Genomic DNA, 16,926 nt, shown 5'->3' with positions numbered 1-16,926 from the left:
CCAGCTTTGTTTTGTTTCTCCGAGTAGCAAAGCTGCTCTAGGCAAAAGCTTTGCATAGCCCAAGGCACAACCCATGGATTCGTATCAACACTCACTGTCACTGATGGCCTTTGTGGACTGTCTGCCCTTCTAAATCAGATGGATTGATTTTACCCTCTTTTACTGAAAAAAACGCCTGTAGGGTGCCAAACGCAGCTCTGGAATGACTCGTAGTAGTGCACTAGGACTGAGAGAAATGCTCTGGGCACTGAAAGAGTCAGAGAAGAAGGCTCTTTTCCTGCACAGTTCGTCCACCCATGCACATGCTTGTGTTTGCACAAGGAGATGGCAAGGGTGCCATCACACAGCAAGAGACAAAACTTACTGATAATCTGCAGAAATATTTCAAAATATTCCCCCAGGTTTTATTGTATATGAATGACTCACTACAGCAGACTTCTCAAGTTATGCATTTTTCCACTTCCCTATCACGAGATGGGAGTCAGGCCAAATTTGGGTGCTCCGCTTCTCTGTGCCATTGCCCTCACGGGCATTTCTCAGTGTCTGGAGCTGGGTTCCAGGGCCAGGTAGTGGGCAGGCACCGAGGAAATATAACACATCGCTTATGATCAAGTGTAGTATAAAACCAAAAGGAGGTGGGGAGAGGAGCACAGGGAACCTTGAGCAGCAAGCGAGCCTGCCAGACAGATCTCAGCACACAGGCTGCCTAACCTCTAACGACCCAATCTATCGTTTCAAAGTGAAGGGGAACTGTGAGCAGGGATGTGAAGGGAGGCACCATGGGGAGCTGCTTGGGACAAAGCTCAAAATGATTATTTGAAGTTACAGCTTGAGTTACAACATATGTCAGTGATTTCGAACTCCAAGAGTTTACAACTTGGGTTTGCCTCTAATGCACCCATGCAATGCATCAACTATCCTCTCCACCCTCCCTGCTCTTGTTAGTGCAAAGTATCAGTGAAGAATTCAGGCAGTGCAACAGAAAGAAAATGTTTTTTGTTCAGCCAATTTGTGATGGTTGTTTGCAATGACAAGAGGATGACTTCTTGGACAGGAACTAACACCTCTCTCCTGACTTCATAAACACCCTGCCTCGGCGAAAGTGCTGGAAGGTTAAACATGACTTGCATGGTGACACATTCAGCTCTCAGCTGTCAGCAGTTCAAGATTTGGAGATATCCAGCAATCAAGCAACAATCTTCTGTTCTGCGAACTTTCTCACCCTCTCCGGAGGAGGAGCATGAAACCTTATTCATCCCTGCGAGCCTCCTCCGGGAATAGATTCTAGCACTGAGCAGCTGTTCATTAGAGAAAGTCAATGCTGTCACTGCTGTTATCCTGCAGACAATAAAGGAGCAAATTACCCATTGCAAAGCACACACCTTCAAAAATGCAGGCGCTGTGTTTGCATAGCATTTCCTACTCCCACTCCCTAGCACTCTCCCCTTTCTCAGGCAACTCACAGACCTCCTGGACTGTTCAGGAAGAAAGGTAACAGCAACCACGGAGGAGAAAAAATACTCTCCACATCTGCCTCCCTCCTTCCTTTACACTGTCCTTGAAATTTATCTACAATTTATTTCTACTTCTGGACTAGACCCGGGACAGGAGGTATCTAGCATGTAAAAATCTCTAGGCAGGACACTTGCCTAACTGTATCCTAACACTGTGACATATCTGCTTTGGGGCAATATAAACAATGTCAGATCACAAAGCTGAACATGCTTAGCAAGAAGCATTTCTTCTTTATAACTGTTCTCATCTGAACACGGCACTGCACAGCTTTGCAAACAAGAAAGCAAAGCAAAGCAGGCAAGAGAGGAACAGCACAGTGATTTTTCAGAAGTGGCTGGAGATGCTGAACGCTGCCCTTCCGACACACGACAATTCAGGCCTCCCCACAGTATCACAAGTCAAACGCTGTCTCCTCTTCTCCCCAGACACAGCTCTCACAACCACGCATCCTTTCTGAAAATTACCGTTTGCTTTTTTGGGTTTTTCTTCCACCTTTGCTATACTAGTCCACGTTGCAGTTTGAATCCAAGTTCTATTTTCCTCCATCATTGAAGCTGGGGAGGGATGATTTTTCGTTTCAAGATTATGGACTCAATTCACTAAACATTTGGTACTGCTCTGATGGTTCTCAGCACAGAAAACTCCTCCTCTGCAGAAGATCAGGCTTTGGTTCACAAGCCTTGCAGGAGCTTTTAGGTGTGTGCCTCAGCAGAAACTCCAGCACTGACAATGCTTGGGTACTGGGATGGCGAAAGCTGTCCCAGTGCATCTGGCAGCACCAATGCCCACAGCCTCTGTCATTAGAAATGCTCCTTTCTTTCCCTCTTCGGGCAGCTGCAGTGTGCCTGGGTCAGCGCACAAGTCATCCTGGAAGGGAGGCTGAAAAGGAACCCGGCTTTTATTGCACAAGTGATGCTGTATTGGTGTAACGGGGTATTTCTGCCCAGTAATATAAATGAGCTCAGTAAGTCAGTTTTGTACTGTCTTTTTACCTCACATCCTCAAAATATTTTGTAACCAGTTATGCATTTGCCAATGCAAACATTTAAATGAAAAGCTGAACAAGGAAGAATTTATCTCCACCTTTTGGAATGGGGACAGAGTCTCTTCCTACTAAGTTAGTGCTGCAGCAGAGCAGCTACGCAGCATTTGTCATCTTTAAAGCAGCATACAAAGAAACATACATAAATGATTAAAACACAGATGTTCAACCACTTTCTTAGCGCTACTAAGAGACCTCCACATACAGTACTTGTATCTCAAACTACTATCACAAAATCCCCGACAAAGTAGTCAGCAAACAGATCCCAAAATACATGGTGCAACCTGCAGTTCTAATAGCAGGCACAAAACCTGCTCCTTTAATGTCTGCATATACATACATGCGAAATGGAGAATTTAATAGATTAAATACACTTCTATGATTTAAAAAAAAAAAAAAGAGAGAGCACGAGATATTAATGAGTTTGGATGAGCAGTGTTCATTCACTACCTGGACACGCTCCTCAGACTGGCACCTGCCACAGCTTCTGGTGTCTCTCCATGGAGCATGTTACACACCAAGTGTAGCAGAAGGAGTTGTTCTAGGAACTGCTTTTCACTTGGCTTGAGAAATAGCCTGTTAAACATTTTCCCCAGCTCTGTGGCCTGTGGCTGGAAGCCTGGGGAGCACACAGATCCCAGTCCAGACAGGCAGAGCAGCCATCAGGCAGTCCTCTTTCATTCCCCTCGACTTCTTTATACAGCTGACAGATTTCAACTCGAAAATTAAATCCTTTAATGTATTACCTCAGCCACAAGTTGACACCCTGAACTATGTGTAACCAGAAGCCCAGAAAGAAGCTGAGTAGTGGCAGGTTTCCAGGAATTGCCTTGGATTTTTAGGGGGCTCTTCCCCCACCCCCAAACCCTTGATCCTTCAGGGTGCAGAGTTTTACATGTCCAGGGTACGGTTTAGCTCTGCTGCAAAGCAGTTGGAGTGTGCTTTGCCCACCACTCCACTTCCTGTAAAGCTGTCAACATTGGCTCTCTGTTTGCGTACATGCATTTGAAACTGCTCTTCATCACGCCAAAAGGGACGGGAGCCAGCCAGACTGCACGATGAATTCCTGCTCGCTTCCCCAGCAAGCACTTGGAAGTGCCTACATTTGTACCGCTCCGAGCGGGAGCTAGGCAAAATAAACAGGAGGTGCCATGCTGACAGCCACGGTCATGCAGCCCTGTAGCCCCACTGCACAGAGAGCTGCTGCTTCTTAGGAGAATTAGGGCTCTTCTGGCTTTCTGCCACAGGCCCAAAATCAGTCAAAGGGTTGGAGACCTCGGGCCATGCATCTGAATCCTTAAAAGCCTGCAGATACATCACAGAGAGCTTCTGGGAGGCAGAAGAAGCAGACCATGAGCCAGAATGAGGAGCAATAGGAAACCCAAGCTTAGGGCACAGTGGACACAGACCTACCAGAAGGACCGTGTTGGAGCATCACTGATAATGTCACAATTTTAGATAATAACTATTAATTGAATAAGCCTTTCACCATTCTCATTTTCACAGACCTTAGTGCAAACAAACTGCTTAAAAGAAAGTCGCTCAGTGTACAGTAGGAATTAAGCCTCTAGATCAGATGGAAGGTCAACAAAAAGAAGTGAAGAAGGGAGCAGAGGTACCTCAGTGTCTGCAGCAGTTTGGAGAATGGCAGAGCAGTCTCCCTGCCCTACTCTAAGACCCAGGCAGCTTACGTTACTCAAGCTGAGCCCTTAAAGCACTGCAAGACCCAGCCATTCCCCAGCAGCTCCCGGGAGCACAGACAGGAAAGACAAGGACTGCAAGAGGATGCTTTGCAAAGTTATTACTGCAACAGGAACCACCACACTACACCAGGCACATCCCACAGCTGACAACACCGATGCTACTGCAACACGCTGTTCTCAACAGCACAAGGGCGTGACCAGACCCCATCCTTGATGCGACCTGTGCTGCTCCAGTCCTTCAACCTGTCTGGCTGCTGCAGGCATCAATCCTTCATACAGCTCCAGCACAGTGCCTCAGCCCTGACCAGCCAGAACGATGTCCCAGCTCCCCAGCAGGGCCAGGCTCTGGTCCAGCAGTTCAAGAGAAAGAGTCTCCACTGGTCTCTGCCACTAACTGCGTTGCTGTGGGCACATGTCTCAGCATCTCCATGACTCCATCGGCTCAGAGTTCGTAACGTAGCTAATTCACAGAAATGAAGGTGCGAAAGTAATAGCCAGAAAGTATCAGAAGACCCTTAAGAAAAGCCACAGTATCAGAGATTTAAATATAGACACACACCCCCAAGTCAGTAAAACACCAAATGGCCCCTAAGCTTGCCAGCCTCTGGGATTCAGTGGGAACACTCCTTTAAACATCATTACACCAGCTCTCTTTGTCATTTCAGAGGCCAGCACATCACCTTCCAGGGTGATGCAAGAGAGATCTCCAAGAAAAAAGCTGTAAGGCAGGTAAAGATATTCTGTTACCTCTTGCACAGAAACGAGACAGAGACACAGTCAATAGAAGACCCTTCTGGCTCACAGGTCACATGGCCCGAAACTCCTCCTTATTCAGTCACCTCACCTTGTGTCTGTGACTGGAGCCATTTCACTCCAATAACTTCCTTCTTGTGCTCAGAGGCTGATGTTTCCCAGGGGCTGACACCTATTTCATCAGATTGATTTGCAATTCAGATTTATTTGCAACCTCAGATCTATTTGCAATTCACGTACATCTAGCAACAGCAGAGAGGGAACAGGCTGGAGGCCCTGGGCTGTGCAGAAGGACACAACCTGCTTTCTTTGTGACCAGGGCTTGTGTTCTGCCCCATTCCGTCTGCCAGAGATGGCCACTCACATTACTGTCATGCACGGCTTTGAAAAGAGAAACGTGATGGGAAGCCACCTCATAGTGTGGTGTCCCTGATGCCAGTATGCAGAATGCTTCCTACAAGCTACGCTTCAAACACACAACATGCTGGGAGCCTACAGTAACACAGTCTGGCAGCAAACGGAGACTGCCAACTTGGAAGGGAGAACTAAAGGCAGATGGATGCATCTGCATTAACTCAGGACAATGAAAATCTGTTTTTCTAGGAAAAGTCTGGAAGGAAAGCTGGCTTTCCATGGAGAAAGATCATTAGTGATATTCACAGATTCTGTCAAAGCCCTTCGGCTGGACTCTTGCTGAGTGTCGCAGAGAGCCCCGATCTGTCTAAGGCTGTGCCTGAAGACACGGTATTTGGAAACACCACCTGCCCCTCCTTATCCCATCCTCCTTCTCTTTTCCTGCTTCTCACTCTCATTCACAACCCATGTGGCATTGCCCTTTGGCTGCACTGGAAATAGAGCTGGGCAAGAACATCTCTCACTTACTGAAGGCAAACTCCCAACTGTGTCCTGTGAGATCCCTGGCATCCGAGATATCCAAGCGAGAGCTTGGAGCAGCACAGCTCAGCTCCTGATTCAGCCTCCCCCATGATTTGGGCCAATTCACCCCATTCTTGTTCCTTAGCACCACTAGGCCTGTAGATACTGGTGGGTCTTTGAGACAGGGACAAGCCTCCTCCATATGTCTGTCCCGTGTCTAAAGCATCGTGACCGTGAGCTTTGCTATGCCTCTGGACACTTGCAACATCTTCACTGCAGCTGTTAGGATGCTGTAAGTGCCACAATGCACCACTAGCCCTCGACTTCAGAGAGCTACTGAGGCTCTGCTGTAACACAGATGATTAATAATTAAGAAGTGCCACCAGGAACCCAACCATATCAACCTTCTTGTCCTGGAGCCCACTGCAAGCTGCTGACCTAATTATGATCTCTATTCTTAGCTCCCTTCCAGGCTCACCATGCAGGCACAGCCTGTTCAGTACCCTCCGGGAGAGGCCGGGTGTGATCCCTGTAGTGCAGATGTGCTGATGCACCACAGGGTTACACCACCATGAAAGACTCTCAGAGGAGGACTGAACGGAGCCAACTGCTTAAATCCCACTTCAGTCCAAGCCTTACCAAACACCAGCTCTCATTTCAGGAAGCCTCAAAAGCGCAGCAGATCTGAACTCATAAGAGATGCATGTGAAGAACACTGGAGGACTGCAAACCATCCCTGAATCCCACCATTCCTGGTCTTCAGGAATTGGAGGCAGAGCTGCCTCTAACACACAAGCCTGGCCATATCTGACAGCTCCAAACATCACGCACAGCCACTGTTGTGTGTGGGAGAGACCAATTTCCCCTCAGGATCTGGAAACAGCTCACCTACTCCCAGCCATATATCCCTTGTTCTGCTCTATTACCCTTGACACCTCTGTTGCCACTCACTTCGGTGCCAATCCTGGGCTTAGCTGTTCTGCTTAATGGGAGGTGAGGGCTCTGAATTTTGTATCAAACCCTCTGTCACCGCAGGCTGCTAGAGCTGTCAGGAGCGTGGCATATCATAGCCCCACCAAACTTCACAGACAGCTGAGCCGAAACTCCCCCTCCGGCTCCTGGGAACCGGCTGCTGACACTTGAGCTACGAGAAGCTTTCCCTCAGCGATGCGAGCGGTGTGATGCATGCTGGCCCCGTACGAACTCCAGCCAAGGAGGGAGCTGTGTGTTTGGGTGGGTGCCTGACGCATGTCTGCACCAGCCCTTCACAAGTTTCACCCAAAATCTGTGGTCTCAATCCTGTTCCATGCATGCTTGAAATCACTAGCATTGCTAGGCTCAGTAAAAGGGAGATGGAGTGGAAGTTTACAGCTCATGTTAAGCAGAAGGTCACTTCTAGCTTTAATGACCTATTATTTATTAAGCTGGAAATGCTGTGTATCTCCTCCTTGATCTTGTCATTCTCTGGAGCCGCACTTACAGTGGTTTGCTTAGCATCCACTGCCACAGTGGATGATCAAGAGCATTTTCACAACGCAGCAGATGCATTATGCAAACAGCTTCAGATACCTGCTGCCCAGGAAGCTGGAGCTTTGAAACACACATAAACAGAGTCCTCGTGGCTGAGCTTTTGGGATGTGAAGTGGTGAGCAGTTCCCTGCTTAACTGTCAGTAAAGCAAGAGAGCAGAGGGCAAAGAAAAACAGGATGCTAAAAGAAGAGAGGGAAGAGTGACAGAGGTCTGTGCCCAGCAGAAGAGGCACAAGTAATGGGGACACAGCAGTTGTGGGCAGGAAGTGGGACGTCCCCTTCTCCAGAGGTGAAGCATCACTTGCTGGTTAAATCAACAACTCACAGTAAAGATACAGCTGCCTTATCCCACCCTGTGTTTTCTTTCTCGGTGCATTTCCATGACCTTCTTGCCTCCTAGAAGCACAGCTTTTAGCAGCCTTCTGTCACACACACAGCTGTGGAAGCTCTCCCCGACACCACCACAGGGCCCTGCTGCCCCTGCCACGTGGGTTCCTGCTGGAGGACGACCACCCCGACCAGGCGGGACCATCACCCCACTCTGCAAACGCTGCCCTTTGCCATCAACGGCAGCACACACACTGGGATCAATGCCCGGCTGCGGTCAGGGAGGTCAGCCCAGAGCAGCACTGACCTGAATCCCAACTTTCTCGTCCCCAGATTGCACGGTACCCGTGTTCAAAGCTGCAAGGGGAGCACAGCACATGTTGTCAGGGCCCAGGCGGAGCGCCAACCCAGCATCCAGCACGTCTTTCGCACATGCAGGGACTGAAAATCCACTTGTGGTAACAGCATGTCTGTTTCTGCGAGGTGGTGGCCAACTGCGAGTGCTGCTCACTTCATCACCACCTTCCCCTCCATCCCCAAAGCTCATCCCATTCAATAGCTGCATTCTCCTACAGCCCTCTGGAGCAGGAACTACCCAGGTCCCAGCAGCCTGAGCCAGGCTCTCCCTTGGTACCTGCAAGCCACTGCAATAGGAATACCAAAAGAACAAAAAACGTGAAGGTGTTTCAGCTGCCTCCAAGCTCTGTCCCTGTTATCATATTTCATACAAATATTTGGCTGAAAAATACATTTCCTGGGACACTGCTGCAGCAAGCTGCTACAACTGTCAACGTAAATGATGTTCTGCCAACGGCAATCTCGCAGTGTCATCTCTAATAACACAGTACTAAATCCTGACTCACGGGGGACGTGCTCATCTGCTGGCAGGCTCTTCAGTGGCATGCTCAGCCCAGACCTCAGCCCTGCTGTACGTACGCCCATCGCCCTGATCTGTCCTCCCCATTCCTGCATTTATTGCAGCACAGGCAGAAGATCATGTTGAGCATGCCCGTGAGACCACTGCCCAAACATCACAGCACAGATGTTTTGTTAGGGTTGGGGAAAGGCTGTTGCACGTTCTGATTCTTGCCAGCCTGGTCTGAGGCAAAGGTTTTACCCATATACATCTCACAGCAATCACAGCTACTCTGCATGCACGGATCAGGAACAGGGTGCAGAGGACACAAGAAAAACCCCACACCCACAATCAGGTACGTATCTGCATCTTCCTCTGCAAGGCACCTCAATGTCCCGCTCACCTGACAGACAGATCTCCAGCACCAAATGCCCAGAATCACTCTCCAGACTGACCCATCACTTCTAAGAGGGCAACTCCAAGCCTCTGACATTATCCCTATTTACAGGGGCAGAAATTGAAGTGGTAAGGAACTGACTCTCCTCTGTGGCTCAACAACAGAGAGGCAAAGAAGAACCCAAGAGTCCTCGCTCCCAGCACCACGCTTTGTTCACTCTTCTGCAATGCCCATCCTGTAAATGTGAAAAGATACAAACACTGAAATCTACAGGAAGCAGCTGTAGGGTCAGGATCTCAAAATGGATGGTCTTGTTTTAATCTCTTGTATTTCTCCCAGCTCAGTCAAAACTTTATTATATTCTAAAATTGCTAAGATCTTTAACTTTCTTTAGGTCACTTAGGGGACACCACACTGCTTACACATACTCAAAGGGATTAAAAACCAAGGAGGAAGGAGATTTTTTTTCAAGACTCCCAACACTGAAAGTGTCTCCAAGAATTAAAAAGATACCTCCCATTAAAGAGTAGTGAAGACAAATCTGAGGAGGAAGAACACAAATCAATGTCCTACTCTCCACTTTGCAGGACAGTAAAATTTGGGTTAGCTATGGAGAAGAGAGATCCCAGTATCCACTCAGTGGGGAAGATGCAATGGGAGTTAGGGGGAGCGACACTCCTTGTGTCATTTAAAAACAGAATGGATGAAGTCCTTGCAAAAATGTACTGTGCTAGCAGAAGCACAGCCTCTGATGGCTATTTGTGCAGCACTGGGGATGCAAACCACACTGTATCAGCAATAACATGGCCAGCAGGGACAGGGAAGGGATCTTACCCCTGTACTCAGCACTGGTGAGGCCACACCTCAATTACTGTGTCCAGTTTTGGGTCCCTCACTACAAAAAGGACATTGAATTACTTGAGTGTGTCCAGAGAAGGGCAACGAAGCTGGTGCAGGGTCTGGAGCACAGGTCTGATGGGGAGCAGCTGAGAGAACTGGGGGTGTTTAGTCTGGAGAAGAGGAGGCTGAGGGGAGACCTGAAAGGAGGTTGCAGAGAGGTGGGGATGAGTCTCTTTTAATGGAGTAACAAGCAACAGGACAAGAGGGAATGGCCTCAAGCTGCGCCAGGGCAGGGTTAGACTGGCTCTTAGGAAGTATTTCTTTGCAGAAGGGGTTGTTGGGCATTGAAATGGGCTGCCCAGGGCAGGGCTGGAGTCCCCATCCCTGGAGGGGTTTAAGAGTCGGGTTGACCCAGCGCTGAGGGATCTGGTGGAGTTGAGAACAGTCAGTGTGAGGTTAATGGTTGGACTGGATGATCTTCAAGGGCTTTTCCAACCCAGATGACTCTGTGACTCTGTATCAGTCGTGAGGCAAACACACAGAAAGAGTAGCTCCTATCCCCAAGAAAACACACGAAGAGCAAGCATGTGCATGACACGGAGGGGAAAAGTGAAGTGACAGGCAAAATGACCTTCTGAGACCACACAATGCTGTGTTCCCCAAGCCTTTCTGCTACTCTTTGAGAGCCGCTTTATGAAGCATGACAACACCTACTTGCGTATGTCAAGGACCTGGGAACATGACCAGGACTCACAGGGAACTAACTCTTTATATATGAGTTCAGAGTAGGCCTCCAGAAAAAGGAGCTACAAGAAACAAGACACAACCCCGCCAAGAACTGACCCCAGGCAAAGGCAGAACGCACAGACGAAGCGCCTGGGAAAAGCATCCTGCAGCCAGCTCCTAATGCCCTTTTTGGCACAGAGCACAGCAGGGCTGCAGTGTTCATTCATCATCTGTCCAGGTGAGGCGTGAAGGGATGGAGCTGCCAGATGTGTTTGGCGCTCCGTCCACCGGGGAGCGGTGGAGATCCAAGGGGAAAATCCAAGTTATCCCTATTTCGACAGCAGGCCCTGTTTCAGGGCTGCGTGACTGTATCCCGCTCTCCCGTCTGCTCTCCTCCCTTCCAGCTCAAAACACCGCTTCCCCAGGGAACGTCTGGAAATTTGCACCATGAAGTCTGCACAGCTGAAACATCTGCAGTGCTTACAGCCCCACCGTGCACCACCGCTCTCTGCCCTGCCTATGCAAGGCCAGCGTGTGTTTAGCCACCGACACACAATACAGCCTTCCTCACGTGATGGGGAAGTCACACCGTCAAGGGAAATGACACTTTTGGGGTTTTTAGGCCATGCAAATATGAGAGAAGGGGGTCGTGCTAATTGCTGCCTCTACTGGGAAAAGGTCTTTAATAAGGGAGATGGAACAATTCCCAGCCATCATATCAGGAACAAGGGGGAGAGGGGGGAGGAAAAGGACAACTGGGCAGAAGAGCTACAGGGAAACGGATTCTTTTGCTACGCACAGCCAGTTCAAATCCAGTGCTGTCAGGGGCAGAGGCATGAGCACGAGATGTTCCCAGGCCTGAGGGCTGGTAACCCAGTGCAAGTGGAAGTGTTTGCATTATAACCAGCACGGCCCCAAAATCTGTCACGAGCACGCAGACTCGGTCATCATCACACAGCGCTGCCCAGTGCTGTCAGTGGGGCAGCAAACCTGCAGGCTCAGCTGCTAAGGAGACACTAAGTCCCACTGCACAAAGCTTTTCCAGGAGCCTTGGCGGTGCAGCAGGACTGAAAGACTGGACTCCCATCTTACCTCAGCACAAATGACTCACTAGCCATCAGCAAGGAGAGAAAAAGTAGTTCAGTTGCTCCTGCCTGCAGATATGCCAGAGTTTGGTCCCTGAAATTTCCAAATAAGCAACTCAAGCAACACTAAGTAGCTGTATTTCAGGCTATTGTTCTTTTGGCTGTTTTTTTTTCCCCTGGAATTTTTTGTTTGTTTTGGTTTAGTTTGGTTTTATTTTTTACAACTGGCAAAGGATTTCTGCCTGACCAGTTCACTCCAACTACTATCAGCTGTTTCTGAACAGGGAGGAAAAGACTCCTCAAGCCAGTCCAGGCATCCAAAAATGTGCCTCTGATGGTGAAGTGCTGAAACAAAAAAGGATCAATACCATGCCTGTCACTCGTGGAGGAGTTTGCAGCCTGCACAGGTCACTGCAGTTTCCCATCTGTCTCAGATATACTTCTCCCCAATTATAAAAAACCCCAGAGATTTAACAGGCATGTTTTTCATCACTATCAGCTCAATCTGGTGAAAAACTCAACCTCGCATATTTGTTTTTGCAGCCAGCGGGTGGTGTGGTGCTGCAGAAGCGAGATTTGGGTGAGAACTCCAGGCAGAAATCTGCTCCGGCCGGCTGGTGCGCCAGAAGGAACGCTTCCCATTTAACCTCTTCCATTGCCTCCATTCGCAAAGCAGATCAAACATTGCAGAGTTACAAGATACAATTATGCAGAACGAGTTATGATGCCAAGGACAGCATATTCACCTTTGTAACTTGATCAATATTACTTATCAATAGCGAAACAGATCCAACACGGGAGCTGTCTCTGGAGGGTGGAACTGCCCATAGCAAGCACTCCCCTCGCCTCTGTGCTTCATTAAGTGCATGGAGAATCTGGCAGGGGCTGGCAATTAGATACAGAGCATTCAACTGCTCACAAATTCTCTGCAGATTCCACACAGATTACCTCCACGACACAATCCATTGATCAGAGGTGCATTCTCAGGCCCCACAGTTAATTACACTCCCTGCTGATGGATGAACAGCAAAGCCATCTCTGTGAAAATACATTGGTAGCAGAATGCCAAGCAATGCAATCCTAAACAAAGACAAAAGGGGCTGGGAAGGATTTCAGAGCTTTCAAGGTTAAAGCTGACTACAAAATATACTGGGGTCAGCACGAAGAGGAGACAGACGTGGCAGGGGGGCACTGTCCCCAGAGAAGGGACAGCTCAGCCCGGCTCCCAGCCCTTGTGAGTTTGTCCACTTGCAGGATGGGGATTATACAACGCTGGGGAGGCAGCCAGGCATGCTGGGAAGGATGTTGGAGTCAGGGGACCCCCCCTGCACTGCACTTACGCTCTCAGCTACGTTCTCATGTCCAGACTTGCCCACTGTGCTCTTGGTTTACAAAGAAAAATGCACCAAGAGACTGAGGCCCAGAGTGGGAGGTGAAGGATCCCTCACATCCAAAGCCTTGCTCCAACGGTCTGTGTCACCAGAAGAAATCCCAGCTGAGGCTGTTTCCAAATACCACAAAACCATCTCTGGAGCCTACCCAACAGCTCAGCAAAGAGCCAGCAACACAGACACAGAACACAAGTCAGATGTCAATGTGCCAGACCTCCTCTGGACCCTGCTAGGCAACCCAGGCTATACACAGCCCTGCCAACTACTCCAGCCAGCTTGGACAAGCACCTTCCTCTGTCCGTGCCAGCCTTTACTTGTCTTGCCACCCAAGGCCACTGGAGATAAGATTGCAATAACCTGCACTTCCCCAAGGTGCAAGCAGGGTACCTGACCCCTTCTAAGAGCCCCAGAGCAAAAAGGAGTCTAGGGCTGTTAAAATCCACCTAAAAAAAAAAAAACAAAAACAAATCCCTTGGCACAGAGAGAAACAACCCCATTATTCTTGTTGGCTGCCTAGTCCTGGGGCTGGCCAGAGCAGCCAGCTGTGACTCCCAGGAGGCAATACCTCCCAACCCAGCCTGCTTATCCCCTCAGAGTAAAGAGAAATCTTTAATAAAATGACTTCTCTGCAAGTTTTATCAAAGCCTGCCATGTGCAGAGCAACACCAGCAGGAGAGATTGCCACTGATATTTCAGCTCATATATTTTGGCTATCTGGCAGACACATGCCTAGCCCCACGCACTCCTGTCTGCACCTTACCTTTCAGGACACTGAGGACTGCATCATTGCTGTAGCGTTTGCGGGCGGCGTTGGTTGCCACGCAGTGGTAAGCTCCAGCATCACTCTCCCGCACATCCACGATTTGGAGGACACCATTTGGAAGAGTTATAAACCTGAGTGACCAAAAGGAAGAGTGTGAGTCACGCTATGCCTTGCCCGAGCTATTCATCAATTCAAAACCCTTTTATCCCTTCTTTTTCACCTGTAGATGTACCACGTACAGACCCTGGTAATCACAGCAGAGTGAGACAGACAAATCTTTGAGCTGCCCAACTGGTGGTTCTTAAAAAGCAGCAGGTACAGACCTATCTGTGGCACTGGAGTTTTCACAACATAGGATCTTGCTTTTGGGAGACCAGGCCAACAAGGTTTTGCTGCTACAAGCCAAGTGTATAGTATAAAACAACTACATACACACATACACATTGCTACATGCAGATTTGTAGACATCTCCAAGTGTAAAAGTGCCTTCACACACACTACATTCAGTTTCACCACTTGCTTTTCACAAAGGTTTGGTAGACATCAAAAAAACACATTGCAAGGACATGAAGGGACCAACTGATACACAGCTACACCTTCACAGTCCAAAGCAGCCAGGACACAGCTGCCCAAAGCTCCACCATTCCTGGGTTGTGCTCATTGCTTTTGTTCTTCCAAGAGTTTCTGGCTTTCACAAACTGACAAACTTACAGCCGGGCATTCAGAATCCCCCCGTTTGCCCATGAGGTGCTACTGGGCAGCACTTCCAGGGAGTGAAATGGCTACGTGGCTCATACCATGAACACAATCCTTGCTGCATTATACTGAACAAAGCAGATGATTAGCAATTAGCATAAAAGTAGGAGCTGGCTGTCAGTATCTCCATTTTCTGCCTGGATTCCTAGATGGCAGCCTCTTTATTCTTGAATGCAAGGCACAAAGCCTACGTGATCCTTTTTAATTATATATGAGATCCATTTTTAATTGCAAGCCTCTATAAACAGAGCTGCCGAGCTTTGACAAGCAGCTCTGGGTTATCAGTCTTCATTATGAAGAGGACACATTCAAAGGCAATTGCTGAGGGGAGGGATAGCAGCTATTCCACAGGAACAGCAGAAAGACAAGTTATAACCATGAATGCCAGTCCTTCCATCCACAAAGATCCCAATAAGTAAACCCAGTAAGTAAAACTGTGGTCCTCCAGATGCAGAGACAGCTGGAGTGCCATGAATGAGGGTCATGGAATCAGGAGGACCTTAAGAGATCACCCATGCTGTGTTCAAGCCACGGTCACCAACAGCACACCTACTCCTGCAAACATTTATTCTAAGTCTCCAGTAATGGAAATACCTCCCCTGCCCTAAGCAGTCTGTTCCAGAGACAAATATCCCTGCTGCGAGTCTAGCATCTATCCTGAACCTCAGTTGCTGCAATGTGAGCTCATCACTTCTTGTTCTCTTCACAGCTGATGAAGAAACAGAAGAGCAAATAGAGCTCCTCCAGTGACCATACTGTCTCTACTGGCACAGTCCTACAGCCTGATTCCTGGACACAGACTTGCTGAAGCTTCCCATGTACACAAGGCCAACTGCCCCACATCCCTACAGTCATGCTGCCACTCTTGAGAAAGACACTTTTCCAAGGATCGAGCTCCAGAAACCTCAGAGGAGGTGGTACCCTGAAAGCCCTCATCAAGATGCCTCATGAGGATGCAGGAGAACGGAGACAAATATTTGCATCCTCTCAGCTCTGTGGAGGGAAAGCCTCCCACTGCGATAATATTTATTTTTGTCGTGCATCTGCTATTTGAGTCTGTAATTAATATCAACATATTTCAAACACCAGGCAAGGCATCTCCCAGCCACAAAAAGACACTCCAATTATGAATCACAGATTCACTGAGGCTGGGAAGGACCTCGGAAAATTGTCTATGGTCTTTCCCCTCTCAGAGCAGGGTCAGCTAGACCAGGTTGCTCAGGACCGTGTCCACGGTCGCACTCAGCCAACTCACTTGGCTTCTCTTGAGGGCAGAAAACAAGCCACTGTGTTTCTAAAGACAGCAGGAGCTGGAGACAAGGGGGAGTGAGTGGGGAGACTCAACACGTAGCTCAAGATGGTCCCTTCGGCGAGGCCAGCAGTAGAGAGATCTGCATGGCTCTCCCCGGGAAGCAAGGAGAGAAGAGAGGCAGGATTTCTCTATCCACAGTTTCTCCCAGTTGCTCACAAAGCCTCTAGCTCTCAGCTGCTCACAAAGCCTCCAGCTCTTCAGGCTCCCAGCAGCTCAGGACTAGAAGCCTCCAGGCTGCCTGCGAGGGCATTCTGCTCCATCCCCAGGCTCTCTGCAAGGAAGCTAAGTTTTCCCAATGATTCAGAGCAGTCGGCTAGCACTAGCTTTCCTTCCACACAAAGGGCAGATCTTTTTGTCTGCTCACCTTCACTAGAGATTAAGCAGAAAACAAAAACCAAAGCATGGACAGACAAAGGCCCTGGTAGAAACAGAAATGCTGGAAGCCCAGCAGTCTCAGGAGTTTTGCTGTTGACTGGTACAGTGCCAGGATCTCATGAGACTGCCTTGAACGGGGGCAAAAGGCAAGCCCCCCACTTGCAGCAGGTTGCTGGTTAAAGGGCAGCACACTCAGAGAAGGGCCTAACTACCATGGGTGCAGAAGGCAGCAAGCTGCAAGAGCAACGGGGCACAAAAATGTTGCTGTTCCCCTCTCTGCTCCTCCCTGAGCAGACTCCACACGAGAGTGCAGACCATTACCAGGGTGATGATTACCAGAGTGGTGCTCAAGAACGGAAATCAAGCACCACTGCCTTGTGTCCAAACCCCACAACCCTACAGCCCAGTGCACTGTGCTGTGTGTATAGCAGAGAATATTCCAGCATTAACAGTCCAATTCCCTTTCTTACATTCTCCCCAGTAAACTGCTGGCACACCCTCCCTCACAGCCTTCTGAAGGTACACAACATAAGACTAAAGCACTGGTCCTCAGCACAAGTTAGAAATCACTGCAGACTCAAAGTTTCCAAGCAAACCCTTTTGCTCGCAGCTCAAGAGCCCTGTCCATGAACATATTAATAAGCCATGTGAAGGCACTCCTGACACATGACAGAAATAAA

At 48.9% G+C, this 16,926-nt stretch overlaps 1 protein-coding gene across 2 annotated transcripts in view; it reads right to left on the bottom strand.

Moving 5' to 3' along the window:
• The window catches only part of IGDCC4 (immunoglobulin superfamily DCC subclass member 4), a 105,114-nt gene that overhangs the window by 38,265 nt on the left and 49,923 nt on the right, over positions 1 to 16,926 (bottom strand). For both annotated transcript variants that reach the window (XM_074880546.1, XM_074880545.1), the window contains one exon: positions 13,801 to 13,934. In XM_074880546.1, coding sequence (XP_074736647.1) covers positions 13,801 to 13,934 — 134 coding nt within the window. The remainder of the gene's footprint in view (positions 1 to 13,800; positions 13,935 to 16,926) is intronic.

Source organism: Strix uralensis, chromosome 11 (assembly GCF_047716275.1).
Source record: "Strix uralensis isolate ZFMK-TIS-50842 chromosome 11, bStrUra1, whole genome shotgun sequence".
Lineage (NCBI taxonomy): Eukaryota > Metazoa > Chordata > Aves > Strigiformes > Strigidae > Strix > Strix uralensis.
Note: the sequence above shows the minus strand (reverse complement) of the source record. Positions and strands in the feature narration are given on the sequence as shown.